Here is a 19,157-nt window from a genome sequence, read left to right on the forward strand (position 1 = left end):
AGGTAGTAATTCATTAATAAACGAACACTTAAAGTCCAAAAGCAAGTTTTGCATGTGAAAATTAAAATGTAGAATACCTAATCATTGTCACAAACTGTTAAGTTATTAAATAAAAATTATTATTTTTATTACCAACATTTCATCAGCATATTTAAAGTTATGACAGCCACCAAGAGCCCCACTGTCACGAGAACGAGTCCGTGGGAAATAAAATTGACGGGTTTGGGAGTAACCCTCATCATTCCTCAACGTAAAAGCTATCCGAACAAGTGAGGACAGGTGTATATACACAGATCTTTCAAACCATACGAATACGATAAAGCTCCCATTGCTGCGTTTTAACTAAATTGGATAGCTTTGGTGTCCACAATAATTTAATATCCTTTTTACATTATGAATCGTCATCAAAAAATTAAATCAAATCAAAATTACAACTGTGCTATTTTTTAAATAATATAGTGGATATGATTAAAAAAAGGTCCGTGTGTACACCGGAAAATCAGTCACCCTGTATATTAACTTTTGTATATTACCAAAGATAAATCTGACAACACTGGCGCACTTCTAGGAACAGTAATCTTTAGTAAAACCATATACCAAGTTATAATCTAACCTCATTATTTATTTTAGGTTTAAAATAAAATTTTTAAATGCCCTGACGTACCTACACAAATAAATTTGGTTTTATTGTTCTGTCTTTGGATTTTCCGGTTATCTACGTAGGATTTTCTGTATGGTTTTTTCCACGATAGATTAAAAACACATTTATAATTCCTCGAAGGGTATGATATTTAGTTATGAATTATGTAATAAAGTAGTAAAAATCATAGGTCACAGATCCATTTATCAGTCTTGTGAAGAGTATTAAGTGCAACACACAGAATGCTTCCTTTATGTAGAACTTTCAGAAGAGGTATTGCGACTGTAGACATACAGAATTTTATAAAGAACAGTGCTGATAGATATGATAGGATACTATCAAAGGTGATTTTGTCTAGTTATTGGGTCAGTGAATAAAATTATTAGTCTTGCAGGTAAATATGATTCAAATAGGAAATGGGGCATGTGTGGCAGAGCTGAAGGTTGAGAAGGAACATACAAATCCATTGGGTGGATTACATGGAGGTATGATTGCCTCGATGGTTGATGCATTAACATCGTATGGGTTACTCACTCATAAAGCAGCGGAAGGTGTTCCTAGCGTTTCTGTAGATATACATGTTTCGTAAGTGATATTCCTTGGTCCTTCTTTGCATCTTACACTGTTGTTTGCCTAATGTCACTTATAAATGTGCAATTGAATCAAGAATATAATTTGTTAGTTAGTACATTATACATATCTGTACAGGTTGTGATGTCTTAATTATTTGTGCCTTGATAGACGAATTTATTTCCTGCGCATCTAAGGTCTACCATTCAATAATCAGTCTAATTTGTTGCAGATTTCTGAAAGGAGCGAAATGTGGTGATGAAATTCTGATTAATACAGAGACCATTAAATGTGGAAAATCAATGGCATTCACAGAATGTCGTATTACAAATAAAGCAACTGGAGAAATTATAGCAAAAGGAAACCATACCAAATACTTATTAACTTAAACCACTTCACATTGCAATGTTGGAAATGTGAAAAGAAGATAGACACTGACAAAATATTCAGGGCTAGTTTTTTATTTTTCAGTTAAACTTACCTGGCAGATAATCTCCTATGTAAATGCATTTATTTCCATTGAAATAACTGATTTCGGGCAAATTAAAGTAATTGTAACATAAAACAATAGCCCTTAGTCGGATTTTGCTCTTAGGGTCCACAAATTTTATACCAAACAAAGCAAATGAATTTTCATCTAAGAATAAGACTCATATTTCAGTTAAAATTACCTAATAATGTAATTGTAATCAATGTCTTCATTAAGAAACCAACACTCAAAGTCTAAAGAAAAGCGTGTGAAAATTAAAATATAGAATAATCAATGTCATAAACTGCTCGGGTATTAAATAAATTGTTATTGTTATTATTTTTACCACTAACATACCAGCATTCCCTATTGGAAGTTATGACATAATTTTAGAGAACATTCGCATACTGTTTTCAATGCTAAAGTATGGCAAGGTTACACTGGCCACTATTAACATTTACATTTCTCCTATGAAAGAATTGGGAATGGGGTTAATCCTAAACAAATAATAGTTATTTACATAAAGGCGCGTTTAGACCTATTCAGGAGCTGGTACCAGTTTCACTGGCCGGCCAATGGCGCCAGTGCTGAACTTATGGAGTCCGGTCACTTGTGACAGCGACTGACGCCAACCTGTTCTGAAGCACTTGCAGATGTGTTGCACGCTGACTCCCTCGGGACTGCGCAAACGCAAGCGCGCTTAAATTTGAGTTTGCTTTAACCCGCTATTGTATTTACAAATACAATGATAAAGCCTTTGGTCATCACTGTGAATTCCAGTTACATTATAGCCCCAACTTGAAAGCAACCGTCATGGTCCTTTACAGCATAATATGGAATAAACAACAAGAATTGTAACGTTATTAATGTTATTATTTATTATAATCAAAACCCTTCTACCATCATGGTGTACGGAAAATAAATTAACATACCAGATAAGTCACTATAAATCAAGCTATAAACTATGGTGCTCCATTTTTTCCTATCTCGCGTTAACTTCATAAGGCGCAGATAGACTAGTAAGTTACTTGCGACAATCTCGCGGGAGAAACTTGTATTTACACTGTGAGTACTAAGTGTCGTGATATAAACTGTCGGGCATGTTGGGTGAGCCATTGCTGTCGCAAGTTCTCACAAGACTGTTTACACTAACAGCACTTTTAGCTTCCGAAAATGCTGTCAGTTGATACCATGGTGTATTATACACCATGGTTGATACCTAGCAATTGTTTTCGAGAACTTATCTCACGTTATGGTGCCAATAGCACATCTTGGTGTTGCCGCGGCTGTAGTTTTATGCAATAATGTGAAGCACAAAAGAAAGTGTTGGGTGAGAGAATGGATTCCAAGAGAAAAGTATGGGGCTTACCATAAATTAATTGATAACCTGAGAATCGGAGAATCACTCCCAACAATTTAAAAATTTTATTCGCATGTCAGCGATAGACCTTCAGGAACTGTTATTACAAAATCAAAAAGCAGGGTACACATTTACGTGCCACAATATAATAAAACTCGCACGTTTACTCGCCAAAATATCGAAACGAAATGGAAAGTTGGCGAGAAATTGGTGAGCTGCACTTTTGCCTGTTTAGACTGGCAAGAAAAGTGTCGAAAGAATTCTTCCGCCAGTTCTGTCAAATGGACTCGCAATGCTATTTACACTTAAGACAGAGTGTCCGACAGAAAATTGCGGGTGTTTTCTTTCTAGTCGAAAGGCACCTTTAGCCTCTGGCCTCCTCCCATTCTATGCCTTGATCTTGAAGTATTGTTGCTACTTAGGTACATATCCTATGTTATCGTTATGCTTCCCCTTTTCTTCCTATTTTGAATTCCGGTGTTCCATATGTGTTTCGCAAGCCGACAGTTTTCCATTCGTCCAAGGCGTCTAAATAAGCGTTTTAATTTTTGTCTATCAAAGGTGTCTATCAGAGCATCCACTTCTTTTTTTATCTTCTCACTAGGAATTCCACCAACACCCCTTACCCTTCGCAAGTACAATCATTTCTGTAGCATTGAATAAAAACACTATAAGAAGCCTAACCCCGTGGAAATAAAGCGCGACAGAGTTTGAACTGAGAATATAATGGGAACACTGTCAATAGAGTCGATTCTTGAACTGAGAAGAATGAGAATTTGCTTTCCTCCTATTTACCGCAAAGAGAGTTCGGCGGTCACAACCAATGCGGGTGCAAGGGGATTTGTGAGATTTGTCGCGCTTTCTTCCATAAGCGTTAGGCTTCTTATAGTGTTTTTATTCAATGGTAGCATGTAGTCTGGTTTTTTGTGATTCGTCCATCACCCAACTCTCTCTCTACCGTAGGTCAATATTGGTCTGTAAGTAAATATAATTAACTGTTACAGTACTTACCGAAATAGTTTCTTTCTATCGCCTTTGGCATATTCTAGGAATAACAACAAAATTCTCTTGATAACATGGCATTAACATATACCTACTACACCTACTTACAATAGGTAAGCAGGTAAGTTAAATTATCTTCAATTATAACGTTTGCAGGTTATGTGTATTATTTACCCCTTAAACTTCAGTTGTACGAAAATTCAAATTTTAGCGCGCTTGCGTTTGCGCAATACCGAGGGAGTCAGTGTGCAACACATCTGCAAGTGCTCAGAAGTTGCCTGCAGGCGCGGGTATACGGGGTAAGGGGTTGGCAGCTACTGGCAAAAAAAATAGACGCGCTCTCTATTTGTTCCAGCGCTGGCGGCTAGTGCTGGACTGGCACAAAAAAGTATTCGCACGATTGCCTGCATGCCAGTGCGACTATCGCCAGTTACTGAATACGTCTAAATGCACCTTTAAAAGTCAGGAAAATGACACACATTACTGGCGAGGAGACATTGAAGTATGAGTAGATACTTTAATTTCCGAGTGAGGTAATATATGTCATTTTACCGACGAGTTTTGTAGTAAATTTTACCCGAAATATAAAATTTCAAATTTTCATATAGAACTTTTGATCCATGTCAATCTGTCAGTGATGACAGGAGTCGTTTATAGACATTTAAGCAATGCCTAAAATGCGGTCGGTAAAGTTACGGTGCGGCCGGTAAAGTACGTGACAGGTGCGGCCAGTAAAGTGACAAGCGGCAGGAAACGCAGTCTGCTCTGCCATGGAAACTAACATTTCCTGAGAGAAAGTAGGCATGAAAATGAAGGTTTCAGGACGATTTTGGGTAAATTTCATTTATCACCCACTACTTATAGGTATATTTATTCTTAAGACCTATGCAGTGCGGTGCAGCAGCAGCGTAGAGGTTATGAAACAGCAAAACATTTGTCACTAGTGTTCCGACATCGGTTCCGAAACTGACATATTTTTACCACCCGCACGTTAGCAAGGGAGGTATTGCATTGGGGTAAAAAATGAGCCCCACTTTGTGACGGAAATACACTTTTGAAGCACCAGGAATGCGAATCAAACAAAATCTCGATGATGTCGGTCTGCCGTCTGTCAGTCCGTACTCTCAATTCCGGTCGAGTTTCCGGTTAAACCCATATGCCCATATGCTTAGACATAAAAGGAAGAGTCACAGCAATTTTTTTTATATGGAATCTGTCCAGTTTCAGCCTTGAACCAGCCTACCTGTCTCTTCAGAAATTTTACAATTCTGTTATTCGGCTATTATGAATTTGAAGTGTTGATATGTCTATAACAATTCAATAGGTACAATTACTGCATCGTCAAATGAAATTTAAAAAAACTTCAGAAATTGATTATAGTTTTCACTATATGTATACTATACTTTTTTGGATGTGCAAGAAGAACCCGTTCACTTAGCTACCCATTGGACCCATTAACACAAAAATAAACCAATTTTTTCGCGATTTCGTAAAAGAGCACTCACGTATCTCGAACGGTTTAACTTTAAGAGGTAGGTATGCATTTTGGAATGGACCCTTGCATCTCTAAATGTTTATGAGAAAAATTGACGTATGTCAAATACCGTGACAGATGTGTACGTAAATCTTAAATGCGTTAAATTTGGAATAAAATGGCGCATTTACAAAAAAAAAATAGAAAATAGTATGTATGCATTTTTTTGGAAACAAATTTATGTATTGTATACTTAAAGGCGCCTTCTATTGTGGAGCAGTATAAACATGTATCGTTTAAAACTGTAATATGACGCTTATGGATTTATGCGTTAGATGTCGCTGAAACAAAATTAAAGCGCTAAAGTTTGCACAATTCGAATTCCTTAATATTCATATTATTACAGTGATATGATATGATAGGAGGGACGCTGAGCCATAATTGTTTAATTTAACACTGGAGTTACTCATACACACACGAACATAGGGCAGGTTCTTAAAGAATCGTGAAGGTTTTTTGAAGTTGGCGGAAATTATTTGCAGCTTTAAAGGTCTTGACAGATTGCTAACCGCAAAGGTTTACTTAAAAAGTATGTATATCTCTGCCATAATTAACGTTACACTCTTTACCTCGCCGATAAGATTTGGAATACGTATGTAGGTATACATATATGATCTCTTGAATACGTGTCTATAAACAAATCCCCAAATAAATTCACAGATTACAAATATCAAATGCCAAAAATAACGAATAACGAATTCGAATTATGCACACTTTACCGCTTTAAATTTTTTGCAGCGACATCTAATGCATAAATGCATAAGCGTCATATTACAGTTTTAAACGGTACATGTTTGTACTGCTCCGCAATAGAGGGCGCTTTTAAGTATACCTAAATTTGTTTCCCAAAAAATGCATAAGGTTAGCAATCTGTGTATGAGCTGTGATTAGTAGCACGTCTTTGAATAGATTTTCGGGTATGCCCCCTCCGATTTTGAAAAAAATTTTGAAAATTCATACCACGAAAAGGCGCACCCCTACAAGGGGGTGCGAAAAAAAATTCTGATTTCGACGAAATTTGGTATCTGGGGGTTTTTGAACATGAAAATGACGAATCTGGAATTAGTTCTTGAAAATTCGAAAAAAAAGTTCCACTGCAATTCTTGGCCGCACAACGAAAATGGAGAGAAGTCCACGAAATTTGTTGTGTACATACTTGATGAGGTAAGGAACAAAATTGTCGAACAGTTTTTTCAAATAACTTTTCAAACAAAAGTTATACCCATTTGCAAATTGGGCCTTCGGGTTACAAAGTGTCCCCCGCCTTCTAGTGAGTGATCTAATTTCGTATGATCTAATCTCGCAAATAACAAACATATAACGGTTTAAGTCGATAGTATGATTAAATGTTCACAACAAATTCGATATGTCGATCATGCTATTCAAGTCTGCAAATTCGAATCCAAAAATTCCGTGGCCGCGGGTGGTGGGAAAATGCTTTTTAAGTAGTTCCATTACAATCAATAAGCATTATTGCAAGTATCGTAATATCGACTTAAATCATTATTTTTTTGTTATTTGCGAATTGCGACATTTTCAATTAACTACATGCAAATTAAGATCATTCACTAGTAGGCGGGGGACACTTTGTAACCCGAAGACCCAATCATCAAATGAGTATAACTTTTATTTGAAGAGTTATTTTAAAAAACTGTTGGACAATTTTGTTTCTTAACTCATCAAGTATGTACACAATAAATTTCCTGGAATTCTCTCCATTTTCGTTGTCCGGCCAAGAATTGCAGTGGAACTTTTCTTTTCGAATTTTCAAAAACTAATTCCAGATTCGTCATTTTCATATTAAAAAAACCCCAGATACCAAATTTAGTCAAAATCAGAATTTTTTTTCGCACCTCCAAGTAGGGGTGCGTCCTTTCGTGGTAGTAATTTTGAAAAATTTTTTTCAAACTCGGGGAGGGCATACCCGAAAACATATTCAAAGACGTGCCACCCATCTTTGTAACTCTAATGGTTGCTGAGAAAAAAATTAAAGAAGAAATCCAAATTTCACCACTACTTTGGGGGTGGCTCCCAAACGAAACACGTTAGACCCTCGGTTTATTTGGAAAAAGTGCTTGTCCTGATCCCCTCTATCACCCAATTTTTGTTTAAATGCGGTCGTGTAACGCCCAGTACACGATTTTTTTACGAGTACTTATACAGGGTGGTGACTTGCGTAACGCAACATAGGGATTTCAATGTAAAAATCATAACGTGCGATTATTGGCTCCCCAAATTATTTTAGAGCAAAAATGTATTTAGTTTTTTGTAGAAAAAATTTTTTTCCGCCAATCAACCGTATTATAGTTTTCATTTTTTTACAAATAATAAAGACCGAAAATTGGAAAAATAAAACCCGCACCTTTTTCAATAATCTGCGATGCCATGGAATTTTCTAAAACAAAAAGATATCCAGTTATCAATTAGCAGCAGTTCCAAATGGATTTTATGATCGACTGGGTTACCTACTGTCTTGCAGTTAATGGTGACTTATTGTAAATTGTTATATTAGGAAACCGTTTTTAGCAATTTGGTCTTTCTTTATGTTGAACTCGCTGTTCTAAATATGATACTTTTTGATAGAATTTGATTTGTTTTATAGCAGACATTCCATGACATGACGGATATAGGCGTAGTTTTTGTATTGTAAAATTCCATGGCATCACAGATTATTGAAAAAGATGGGGGTTTTATTTTTCCAATTTTCCGTCTTTATTATGCAAAAAATTGAAAACTAATACGGTTGATTGACGAAAAAAAAAATTTTTTCTACAGAAAACCTTAATAACTTGCTCTAATAGTATATTGAAAGACAAGTGTTACAATGCGACCTATTGTAATACGACTATCTTGTGGCACGAGTGGCGTAGCGAAGCGGAGCCACGAGTGTCCACAAGATAGGAGTATTACAATAAAGCATTGTAACACGTGTTTTTCATACTATTTTTTCTATTTCGGGGCTTTAATTTAATTAAAAAGTAATTATGAAAAACTACAGGAAACTTTAGAATTAATATGTCTTAAGTTGGCAACACCATTTACGTTGACAAATTTTAAGTTGGCAGCGTAGATAAACACAACACTGACATTTGAAAACTTTAAATTCCGTGATTGTGTAATTTTTTATTCGTAGATAAATTTATTTATGGTGGATGTGTAAACTGCTGATTTGGAATGTATTAAGTTCTTCGTACGTGTACCAAAAATCAAGGAAAACACTTAAATTTTACGTAATTTGATTTCACATCGGATGATTTGACGTTGACGTCTTGGCGAACTGCCAACTTAGAGATGAAAAGTTACCAAAAACAATGTTACAATGGAACTCATTGAAACACTGTTTTTGCCGAAAACAGTTGCACAAAATTCTCATTGTAACACCGAAATAGAAAAAATAATTTGGTGTACCCACTCCTGGGTAATCACTTCCAGCGCGTTCATTAAAATAAATTCTCGGTGAGAAATGTCGTGCGTTCACAAATCAAAAAAAAAACTTGAGGGAGTTTGTCTTTAATAAATCCAAAATTGTTAAGTATCATAAATGACAATAATTAATTTTCAAATGATTAATACAGGCCAAAAACATGCTTCCAGACTCTGCATTAATGATTAAAGTACAAAGTTTGATAAAAAAATTGGATATTGTAAAACCTTGGATTATCTGACCCATAAATGACTTGCAGAAGTGAAAGTAGGTAAGAGATGTTCTTGGTTATGTACGTAGTAATCAATTGCTCGACTCACCCATGACAAGTTTAAAGCTGGTTCTTTAAGGGTGATTACTTTTCTTACAGTTGTGGTACCCAAAACAAGTAGCTACGGCTATATCGTGAGTGTATATTTGGTGTAGCGGTAAATAAGTTTAAAACCCAGTCGCTTTCTAAATGCCCTAATAACAAAATCCAGAATTACCTAATGAATTATTTATTTGATTTGACTTACCCTTCAGAAGAAGAAGCTTTGCACTACATTCGCCGGTTAACGGCCTTAGCGAATCAAATTTTCTTATTCTTGACAAAAATTAAATTAATTGCAAATCTGCACTGGGCGCTAGTCTTGTCAATACGGCATTTAGCAGATAAGTCCCTTATCTTTCAATGACATTCTATTTCGTATAAATTGGGAAAACTGTAAACCGTAAACAAGTACCTATAAGAATACATCCTGATTTGTATGCAACAAAATATACGTTTTATTGCATATAAATCTTGCTGTTTTCGAAAATTAACTTAAATTAAGTAGCAATACACTGAAATGCTACATTGGTGCATGCTATGAATTTTACATTGAAATCCCTATGATGCGTTACGCAAGTCACCACCCTGTATAGTTCAATGGCCTAAGGCTGTATACAGCGATAATATTGCGTGTGGCGTATTACCAGTTGCTCATTGCTCCTCAGTGTGCCTAGCTCATTTTCAAGAAACTGTACTGCTGTTAGCTGTATTTCGAACTGTCATTACAATTGTCATGTTAAAAAACTTTATGCGCCGAATAGGGACACAAGAGATCAAAAAACTACTGAAAGTTAATGAATGTGGGTTTGATGGTGTGCTTCAAAAAGTAAGGATTCAACTGTTAAATGTATAGGTACCTACTGCCGAGTCTTCTACGTTACAGATGCAAATTATTGAAGCCGGAGATGGTATGTGTGTTGGAGAAATCGTCGTGGAAGAAGAACACACAAACCCAAAGAAAACATTACACGGAGGAATGATATCCACTTTAGTTGATACGGTTACCACTTTAGCGCTTTTTACACACCAAAATTGTGAACGGGTACCAAGCGTATCGGTAGACCTTCATATCACGTACGTTCATAATAAACCGATACAACGAAATATCGAAGGATCCTCAGTATTACAATCACTTTTAACGACAATTTATTGTTATTATTAATCTGACAAAATACATTTTATAGTTAACAAAAATGCATCAAATTCATGTCTTGGGCTTTGAGATAATGCTCTTGGTTTTTTTCCCAACGATCTTGGTGCATAAATAACGATTTTGACATGTTTTGATCAAAATCCACGTGGTCGCCAAAAATGCATCAAATTCATGTCTTGGGCATTGAGATAATGCGCCTAGTCTTTTTCCCAACGATCTTGGTGCATAAATAACGATTTTGACATGTTTTGATCAAAATCCACGTGGTCGCCAAAAATGCATCAAATTCATGTCTTGGGCATTGAGATAATGCGCTTAGTTTTTTCCCAACGCTCTTGGTGCATAAATAACGATTTTGACATGTTTTGATCAAAATCCACGTGGTCGCCAAAAATGCATCAAATTCATGTCTTGGGCATTGAGATAATGCGCCTAGTCTTTTTCCCAACGATCTTGGTGCATAAATAACGATTTTGACATGTTTTGATCAAAATCCACGTGGTCGCCAAAAATGCATCAAATTCATGTCTTGGGCATTGAGATAATGCGCTTAGTCTTTTTCCCAACGCTCTTGGTGCATAAATAACGATTTTGACATGTTTTGATCAAAATCCACGTGGTCGCCAAAAATTCATCAAATTCATGTCTTGGGCATTGAGATAATACGCCTAGTCTTTTCCCAACGATCTTGGTGCATAAATAACAATTTTGACATGTTTTGATCAAAATCCACGTGGTCGCCAAAAATGCATCAAATTCATGTCTTGGGCATTGAGATAATGCGCGTAGTCGTTTTCCCAACGATCTTGGTGCATAAATAACGATTTTGACATATTTTGATCAAAATCCATGTGGCCTCAGAAAAATAATTTAACATTTTTGAAGCACACACATGCGGTTATCAAACGTGCACGTTATCAACTCTTTCAGCATCAAGATAATGCGTTTGAAAGCTTTTACAACTCTAAATTCATGTGTAAAGAATAATTTTGGGTACATTTTGCTCTAAAACTTTTGACCGAGACCACAGAGAAGAGTTATATTGAATTGTTACACTTCTAACAGTCATAGGGAATAATCTAGCGAAAGTCCGAACTCGATACATGACCTAGGGAATGAAATATGTTGATTTTTATTATATTGAGTTCGCAGTTTTTCCTGTTCCCGATTCGCTCCAAGTCCTATAACTTTTGTTCCTGTTGGACCAGCTTCCTGAAAATCAATAGCGCCCGTCCTTAATGTCCAAAGTACCCGTATACCAAATTTCAACACAATCGGCCACTTTTAAAAAGAGTTAGAGCGCACACGGACGGACGGACGGACGGACGACAATACAAAACTATAAAGGATCTGAGGATCCTTAATAATATAACACGTTAACATGACATTTTAATTGAATAGGTTTGAATGAGTAGACGAAATCGTTCTTTAACCCTAAGGATAGATAAAGTGATCACTGTAACCGTACGGGTAGATAGTGTGAAACAAATGATTTGCATTCTAATGACATCTGTCATTCTTATTTCAAATGCGCGTGATAAAATGACGTTCAGAACATATGACAATTCTGTTTCTATAGAAACTATCGCGACGGCAGAACCTAAGCTTACTATTTTTGACGTCCCTAAATTAAATTCGGAATTGTCAGCTTTACAATGATTTATATCGCTTCTGCTATAAAATAATGTTTTGTATTATACACGACGATAAACGGAAACTAACCACCTCGTGAAAATTTCTTTCACTCGATGGTTAAAATATCCCTTTATCGTCTTGTATAATAAATAACTATTATTCAACATGCTTTGTACTTTATTTTACACACTCTGTTAAATTTAATATTACCCAGAATTTAAGTATTGAGATTTGGACAAAGTGTATAAGGAAATTTGGACTTAAAATTGACCGAGGAATATGGTGTTAAGCTATGTCCATCCAGTAACAGGACACCCTGTGTACAGGGTGTTTTTTTGGGAGCTTTAGTTAAACGTTTTTGAGAAAGTAAAATAGGTAGGTTTTTGAAAATTTGAACTTAGGAGTTACTCTGAAGGCCGAATCGATGTAAAATATTTTCAAAATGGCCGCACTTCCGGAAACACCGGAAGTAGATAGTAACTTCGTTATTTTAAATGGCACCCCTATTTTTTATTGCATTTTTGGATTCTATGTGAAATTTCAGTTCTTTTGATACCCATATGTCGATATCTGCCATTTATGGTTTTTAAGTTATTTTGACTTTAAGAAAAAAATGGCGGATGCAGATGGTACCTTGATAATTGATTACTTGAAAACGGTTGTAGTCATGGCAACCTATTTTTATCAGTGCATATAGAATGAATACAGCTTTCTTTTAGTGTACTTAAAAAAAAGTTAAGTTGCGTAAGACCGCCCCTATGGAGATCCAAATTTATGAAACTTCAAAGACTAAAGACTCAGTTTTTTTTAATGGAATCACCATTTTCTTAATATTGCATGAGATAAAGAATCGAAGTGGGCATATTTTGAAAATACATGTTCCTATAGCTATCTTTAACAGTTTGTGACTTATTCCCATTTTATTGAATTGACACTATTTTTTTCGAATTTTCTTTTTAGTAGTCGGCCATGATTTTAAAACAATCGAATTTTAAACAAATCTAGTGACACTAATCCGTCACCTACTGTTATAGGTGAACATAGGTTTTTCAAAAATCGAAAAATGACTCGGAGTGGTTTCACCTATTTTGGAATTTAATTGTTATTTATGGTGGAATGGACAGAATCGCGGCACTTGCTTGCCGTACATTCATTCGAACACTGGAACGAAATTGTATCAATTTTGGAAATGTTGTACCCCCAAATGCACTACAAACCGTTGAAGCACAAGTGATACAAAGCTCTACAAGAGAATATTTAAGAAAATGAATTGAATTGCAAATGCCTGATTAACAAAATATAAAAAACTTCGTTGAAAATGTTTGGTATGGAATTGTTGCTAGAACAGATATCGCATTACCTCTCTTAATTTCCAGACTTATACGTTGTTTAAGAAATTCAGTTGAACGACTCTGTCTAGATTTTTCAAAAATTTTCCGTCCTATATCCTTAACAACAAACTTATTTATCAATGAATTATTTAGACTAGAATCAATGATATTAACGAATCCATTCCTTGATTTGTTTAAAATTCGATTGTTATAAAATCATGGCTACTACTAAAAAGAAAATGCGAAAAAAATCGCATCAATTCCTAGATCAATTCAATGAAATGGGAATAAATCAGAAACTGTTAAAGATAGCTATAGGAACATGTAATATCAAAATATGCCAATTTCGATTCTCTATCTCATGCAATAGTAAGAACATGGTCATTCCATTTAAAAAAACTGAGTTTTTAGACTTTAAACTTTCTTAAATTTGAATCTCCATAGGTGCGGTTGTACGCAACTTAACTTTTTTTAAGTACACTAAAAGAAAGCCCTATTCATTCTCTATGCACTGATAAAAATGGGTTGCCATGACTATAACCTTTTTCAAGTAATCAATTATCAAGGTACCATCTGCATCCGCCATTTTTTTTCTTAAAGTCAAAAAAACTTAAAAACCATAAATGGCAGATATCGACATATGGGTATCAAAAGAACCGAAATTTCACGTAGAATCCAAAAAAGCAATAAAAAATAGGGGTTGCCATTTAAAATAACGAAGTTACTATCTACTTCCGGTGTTTCCGGAAGTGCGGCCATTTTGAAAATATTTTACATCGATTCGGCCTTCAGAGTAACTCCTAAGTACAAATGTTCAAAAACCTACCTATTTTACTTTCCCAGAAACGTTTAACTAAAGCTCCCAAAAAAAACACCCTGTATATGTAAGTATGTGAATTTCACTTTGCAACCTAGTGATTGTTGAAGTGTACACGCGTGTTCACTGGTTTGTTCTTCGGTTGGTAGTAAAGTGTAGAATGCTTTCGAAATCAACCCATCAACAATGGAAAGGTCTTTCTGAGATCGTCTACCATTGGAAGACTATGTCGACAAACGATGTAATTTGTTCGAGTGTCTGCATTGCTTTGGATTTTTCCACATCTCCATTCAAATAAAATGAAGCCGTCGGGCAAACATTTGTTTATTTCTCACTATTGCATTTTAAGTGAGGCATGAATAAACGCCACCATTGAATTAAAGCGTTGAGTGAGATTATATTTATAAATTCAATAAAGCCACAACCTGGAAAACTTTTCCCTCACTAAATATTGTCGGTGCGCTTACCTATGCGAAGAATATAATTTGGTCAGTGCACCTTGCACCGTTGTAATCCGGAGCTAATTACCTACTTTTTCGGGTAATAGTCGCATATAATCTGATTTTCTTGGTAGCGTGACATAAACATTTGTGATAAATTAATGCAATGAAGTTGAATTATGTATAACATTGTTATCGTTTATTAAATCTACTAATGGAGCGCATTAAAGAGTTAAGTGTCTATTACGATGTGCGATGTTGGGTGATTTACTAAAGTTATTTACTGTCTGTCCCAGTGAATTATTAATTGATTATGTGTATTAACCGACACGGTATCTTAAATTATTTTTTATGTAAATATATGGTAAAGAGCTTGTTTTGTGCCTCATTTATACGGCAATTTTTTGTAACATTCACACGGAATTGTTAGTCTTCCTTCTTAATGTGCTTGATAGTGTTTAGTGCATTTTCCATGAAAATGACAGCTAACGAACCAAGTCCGCTCGTCTCAGGGTTTGAGATCTTTGCATTGAGACGACCTACAAACTTTTACTGTCGTGAAGTTAACAATGGCATTTCCATCCATAAAATTGTAGTCAAATTCTACTTGTGAAGTTAGCCATATATTTTTTAGCTTTTTAGATAAATTAGTGTCGTCTTCCTGTTTATAATTTTTATTTTAAACGTCTCTTAAATTTTTTCGCTCTAACACACCTTTTTGAAAATATAAGATAGATATAGATCTTATCTTTTCAAAAGTGTGCGTCCGAGCAAAAAAACATTAAGAGATTGATATATATATATAATAGTTAGGGATCCATTTTTCTGTAATTTTAACAACAAATCGTAATGATAACGTGTTTTGATAGCATTCGTCCATAGGGAGTATAAAACCTTGATGGTGGGAATGCACTTTGAAGTTTTTCACATTGTGCAATGCTAAGGTTAGGGGGATGAATATATGCGATATGTATGAATTACAACTGCCTGGATTCTCTCCCACTAGAACACTCCTAGTATAATTCATATCCTGGCCCCTGGGAATGATTGCCGATTGAAATGGTTTCCGTTTACACGATTTTACATATTGTAACTTTCATTTCGTGACGACAAACAATTAGGAAGAGTGTAAAGGTTACTCTCATTTTTCACTTTTGCTAGACAATTATGGAAATATCTGTCTAATATGGCAATTGGTATTTTCATTATAATGGAGCATTATTGTAGAAAACTTGGCAACATCAACTCCATGCTTCCATGGCAAATTCAGTGTATTGAAGAATCGCTAGAAATAATCGCACAGAGTCCTTGATACGGGTGTAATAAATTACATAAGCGATTAATGAACGTAAATTAACATAAATAGAGCTGGCCTCCTACATCGACATTTGAAATAGTATTGAAAATTACGGTTGCGCCCAGAAATACGTAACATACAGTAAATCGTGACAATACGAAATGGAAATAACAATACAGAGATGGGTGTGCTTCAAGTCACGTTTATACAAAGAATGCATGTTTTGCTATTAGTTGGTGTCTTATTAACAATCATTTCTTGTTATAAGGTCTTTTGTTTCGAAGGCACTCCTTGAGGATAGCCATGCATTGTAGATTGCACGTGTTTGTGCGTTCAATGAAGCTTTACATTTCCCATTTATATTCCAGCGAAGGAATTGTACACAAAATACCAGCTTCTAGGAACAAGGTGCACGTCCGTTTTGCTCACGATTTTTAATTATTCAATAGTGATGCGCCACCATGGAATTTGAAGCATCCAATTTTAAGACAAGCAATTTCCTTTGCGTGAACATTGCGGGTGACCATGCGAAATGCTTCCGCACCGTTGACTATCTGCATTTGCGTTTAGTTTTGAGATTGGAAAGGTTTGTTGTTGTTTCTACCACTTGAATAAGAAATAGTAAAATGTCCCTTTTTTTTTGCTATTTTTGTTCCCAATTATAAACATTTGGTTCTATTGGTCAGACAGTTTCAATAGTCATGTGTTAACAAACACATCTTAAACTGTGTAATATGCAAAACACTATTTTCGCTTTCATTTTCTCAAAGGTAGCAGGTCGGGCTTCTTACATAATTGTTTTATAGTTACGTAATAATTATATCATGAATAGTACAAGTGCAAGTGTTTGATTAATGTGGGAATTTAACTTGTACTTCTTAATGTTTTAAATAATCCTGCGAAAATCGGATCTAAAAATAGACGTAATTGTTTTAGAAATGTATTTGAATGCCATTGGAATTCTGATTGCATGTCTTAGCCTTTCAAAAGTGTGTTAACCGACTACTGCTTTAAATTATTAGCCTGCGTGATTAGATTTCATAAATTGTATTGTGTTCTATTTTTTGGATTTGTTCTAGTGCATTACAGTTTTATCGCTGGTGTCAAGTACGAGGGGAGTTTTTTATGTTGTCTACATATGCAAAAACAGAAGCAGTTAGAGGACTAACATTTCATTTTTTAACATAAGACCATTTTGGTAACATCAACACACTTATTCCAACGTTTTTCGTGTGGTAATTTTGCAAAAGACTACTCCACAATATTTTAAATTCGTCATTCGACAAAAGATGGCACCCTCTTAAGAATTTTTTAGTTTTGGAAAGTGATAATAGTAACAGGCGTCCAGAATGTAAGATTTTATGAGCCCAATTGTGGGTTGTTTCTAGTATTATAGAGGCTTGCAAATTCTGAATTGTGTTTTTCTAGACATCCCCCGCTATTATTAATCCTTTTGGTATAGACTCAATTAAGAGAATCCCCTTAAACTGGCCTTCTTGGGTGGTAAAGATCCTTTATGATCCCATTACATGTGTTTCGTAAGAGGGTCTATTCGTGTATCCAGTTCTCATCCATAATAAGAATTTTATAAAAAGGGCGGTCACATTTTCCTCGGAAATCGGTTACCTACGCAATTTTTGTTCAGGAATGAGCATCTTGGGGATCCACAATGTAGACAGCTAGACACATTGCTCGTTCCTAAAACTTCATGTACAATTTTAAAAATACTCTTTTCTGTACCTATCCCCATTTCCTTAGTGACAACTGCAATTTTTTCTCGGCGGCCAATTAACCAAATCTTCAACTTTTTTGTGTCGTCCTTACTTCTAGAGCTCTTGCCTGTGCTGATTGTGCAAATATCCGTACTTCTCAATATGCCTTAAATGCCTTAAATATACACATTAAAAGGAAACATACGGGTGTCCATATCGTTCTCCCGAAAGATTGAAATCCTCATCGGGATCAGCTCGGTTTTGCTACTAAATGAGGACGTGGAGCCTTAATCCATACTGTAAGGACATATATGGATTTAAACTGTGATCATCCTAAAATTCTACTATTGATTGATTTTGGTAACATAATTAATTCTATTGACCGTGACTAAAGATACTAAAGACAAAAACGGTTTCATTATGCACTACAACTGCTTTTCCAAAATCAACGTTCGTTTCTTCCGTAAACGGACAAAACAGCCCCGTCTCTTCCATATTTAACAGAATTTCGAATGCAACACCAATAAGGAACGCTTGAAATGTCCCTCCAAACCAGCGCGCAAAAGAAATCGTGCACCTGAATCCTTTGTCATCAGCTCCGTATCGCACATGACCAGATAGCACTCGCCAGATATTTCTTAATTTTAAATACCGCCATTTTCATATCTTACAATTTAAAGAAGCAATTATGCAATTTAAAACGCTTCAAAAATATAGAAACTAAAATGACAAATTCCGATAAAATAAACCAATTCTGTGCTTATTTGTAATGAAATCCAGATTTAAATTAAATTAAAATATTCGCATATACAGGGTGACCCGTTATCATCTACGGATTTGTTTCAGCCTAAATAACGTCCACCTGACGTTGTTTACACAACTATTCATACAAAAAAGACTGTGGATGGCAGGTGTGTAAAAGAAAGTAATGGTAAGTTGGCGCAATTGAATTCAATAAATTCCTCCATAAATTGTTGAATTATTAATAACAATTAATAAGATTGGTACAGTAAAAACATTATTGAAGTGTTTCGTAATAGTAATAATAAAAATAATGTGTTTATTTCCACCAAATTAAAGAAATGGGAAGCTATCTTGCGTAATTAAATCAGGAACTAATACCACAAGGCTGAGTTAAATAGAATAGTCTCAGATTTATTTTTCTCATTGAAATGGTTTCATTGCAAACCGCCATAAAATTATGTGGTTGGTAAAGATGACTTTGCGTTTACGATTAGGCTTTTTCTTAATCTCCACCTCATGTCTTAGATTTTGATTGATTACGTAATTTTCATGATTTTTTTGTATTATTGTGCGCACTAGTGGAGCGTGACTTGATACATGAACAGTGAACACAAAACGAAATAATTTCAAAAGTAACAGTTCTGATTAGAAAATTAATAAACCAAGGAATGTTTTTTTCATTTTTCTGTACTTAATGTAATTTTTTCTATGCAAAA

At 35.1% G+C, this 19,157-nt stretch overlaps 2 protein-coding genes across 2 annotated transcripts in view; both read left to right on the forward strand.

The window, feature by feature from the left end:
* The first annotated feature begins 602 nt into the window (after nt 1-602).
* Nucleotides 603-2,013, forward strand: LOC116163566 (acyl-coenzyme A thioesterase 13-like). Its single transcript, XM_031477566.1, has 4 exons — nt 603-782; nt 831-984; nt 1,035-1,225; nt 1,443-2,013. Exons 2-4 carry the CDS (start codon nt 883-885, stop codon nt 1,597-1,599), a joined length of 450 nt encoding a protein of 149 aa, XP_031333426.1. The 5' UTR covers nt 603-782; nt 831-882; the 3' UTR covers nt 1,600-2,013.
* An 8,014-nt stretch (nt 2,014-10,027) lies between these two features.
* LOC116164651 (acyl-coenzyme A thioesterase 13-like) overlaps nt 10,028-19,157 on the forward strand; it is a 13,426-nt gene continuing 4,296 nt past the window's right edge. The window contains exons 1-2 of the mRNA XM_031478847.1: nt 10,028-10,138; nt 10,196-10,386. Coding sequence (XP_031334707.1) covers nt 10,046-10,138; nt 10,196-10,386 — 284 coding nt within the window. The 5' untranslated portion in view covers nt 10,028-10,045. The remainder of the gene's footprint in view (nt 10,139-10,195; nt 10,387-19,157) is intronic.

Source organism: Photinus pyralis, unplaced genomic scaffold (assembly GCF_008802855.1).
Source record: "Photinus pyralis isolate 1611_PpyrPB1 unplaced genomic scaffold, Ppyr1.3 Ppyr1.4_LG2, whole genome shotgun sequence".
Lineage (NCBI taxonomy): Eukaryota > Metazoa > Arthropoda > Insecta > Coleoptera > Lampyridae > Photinus > Photinus pyralis.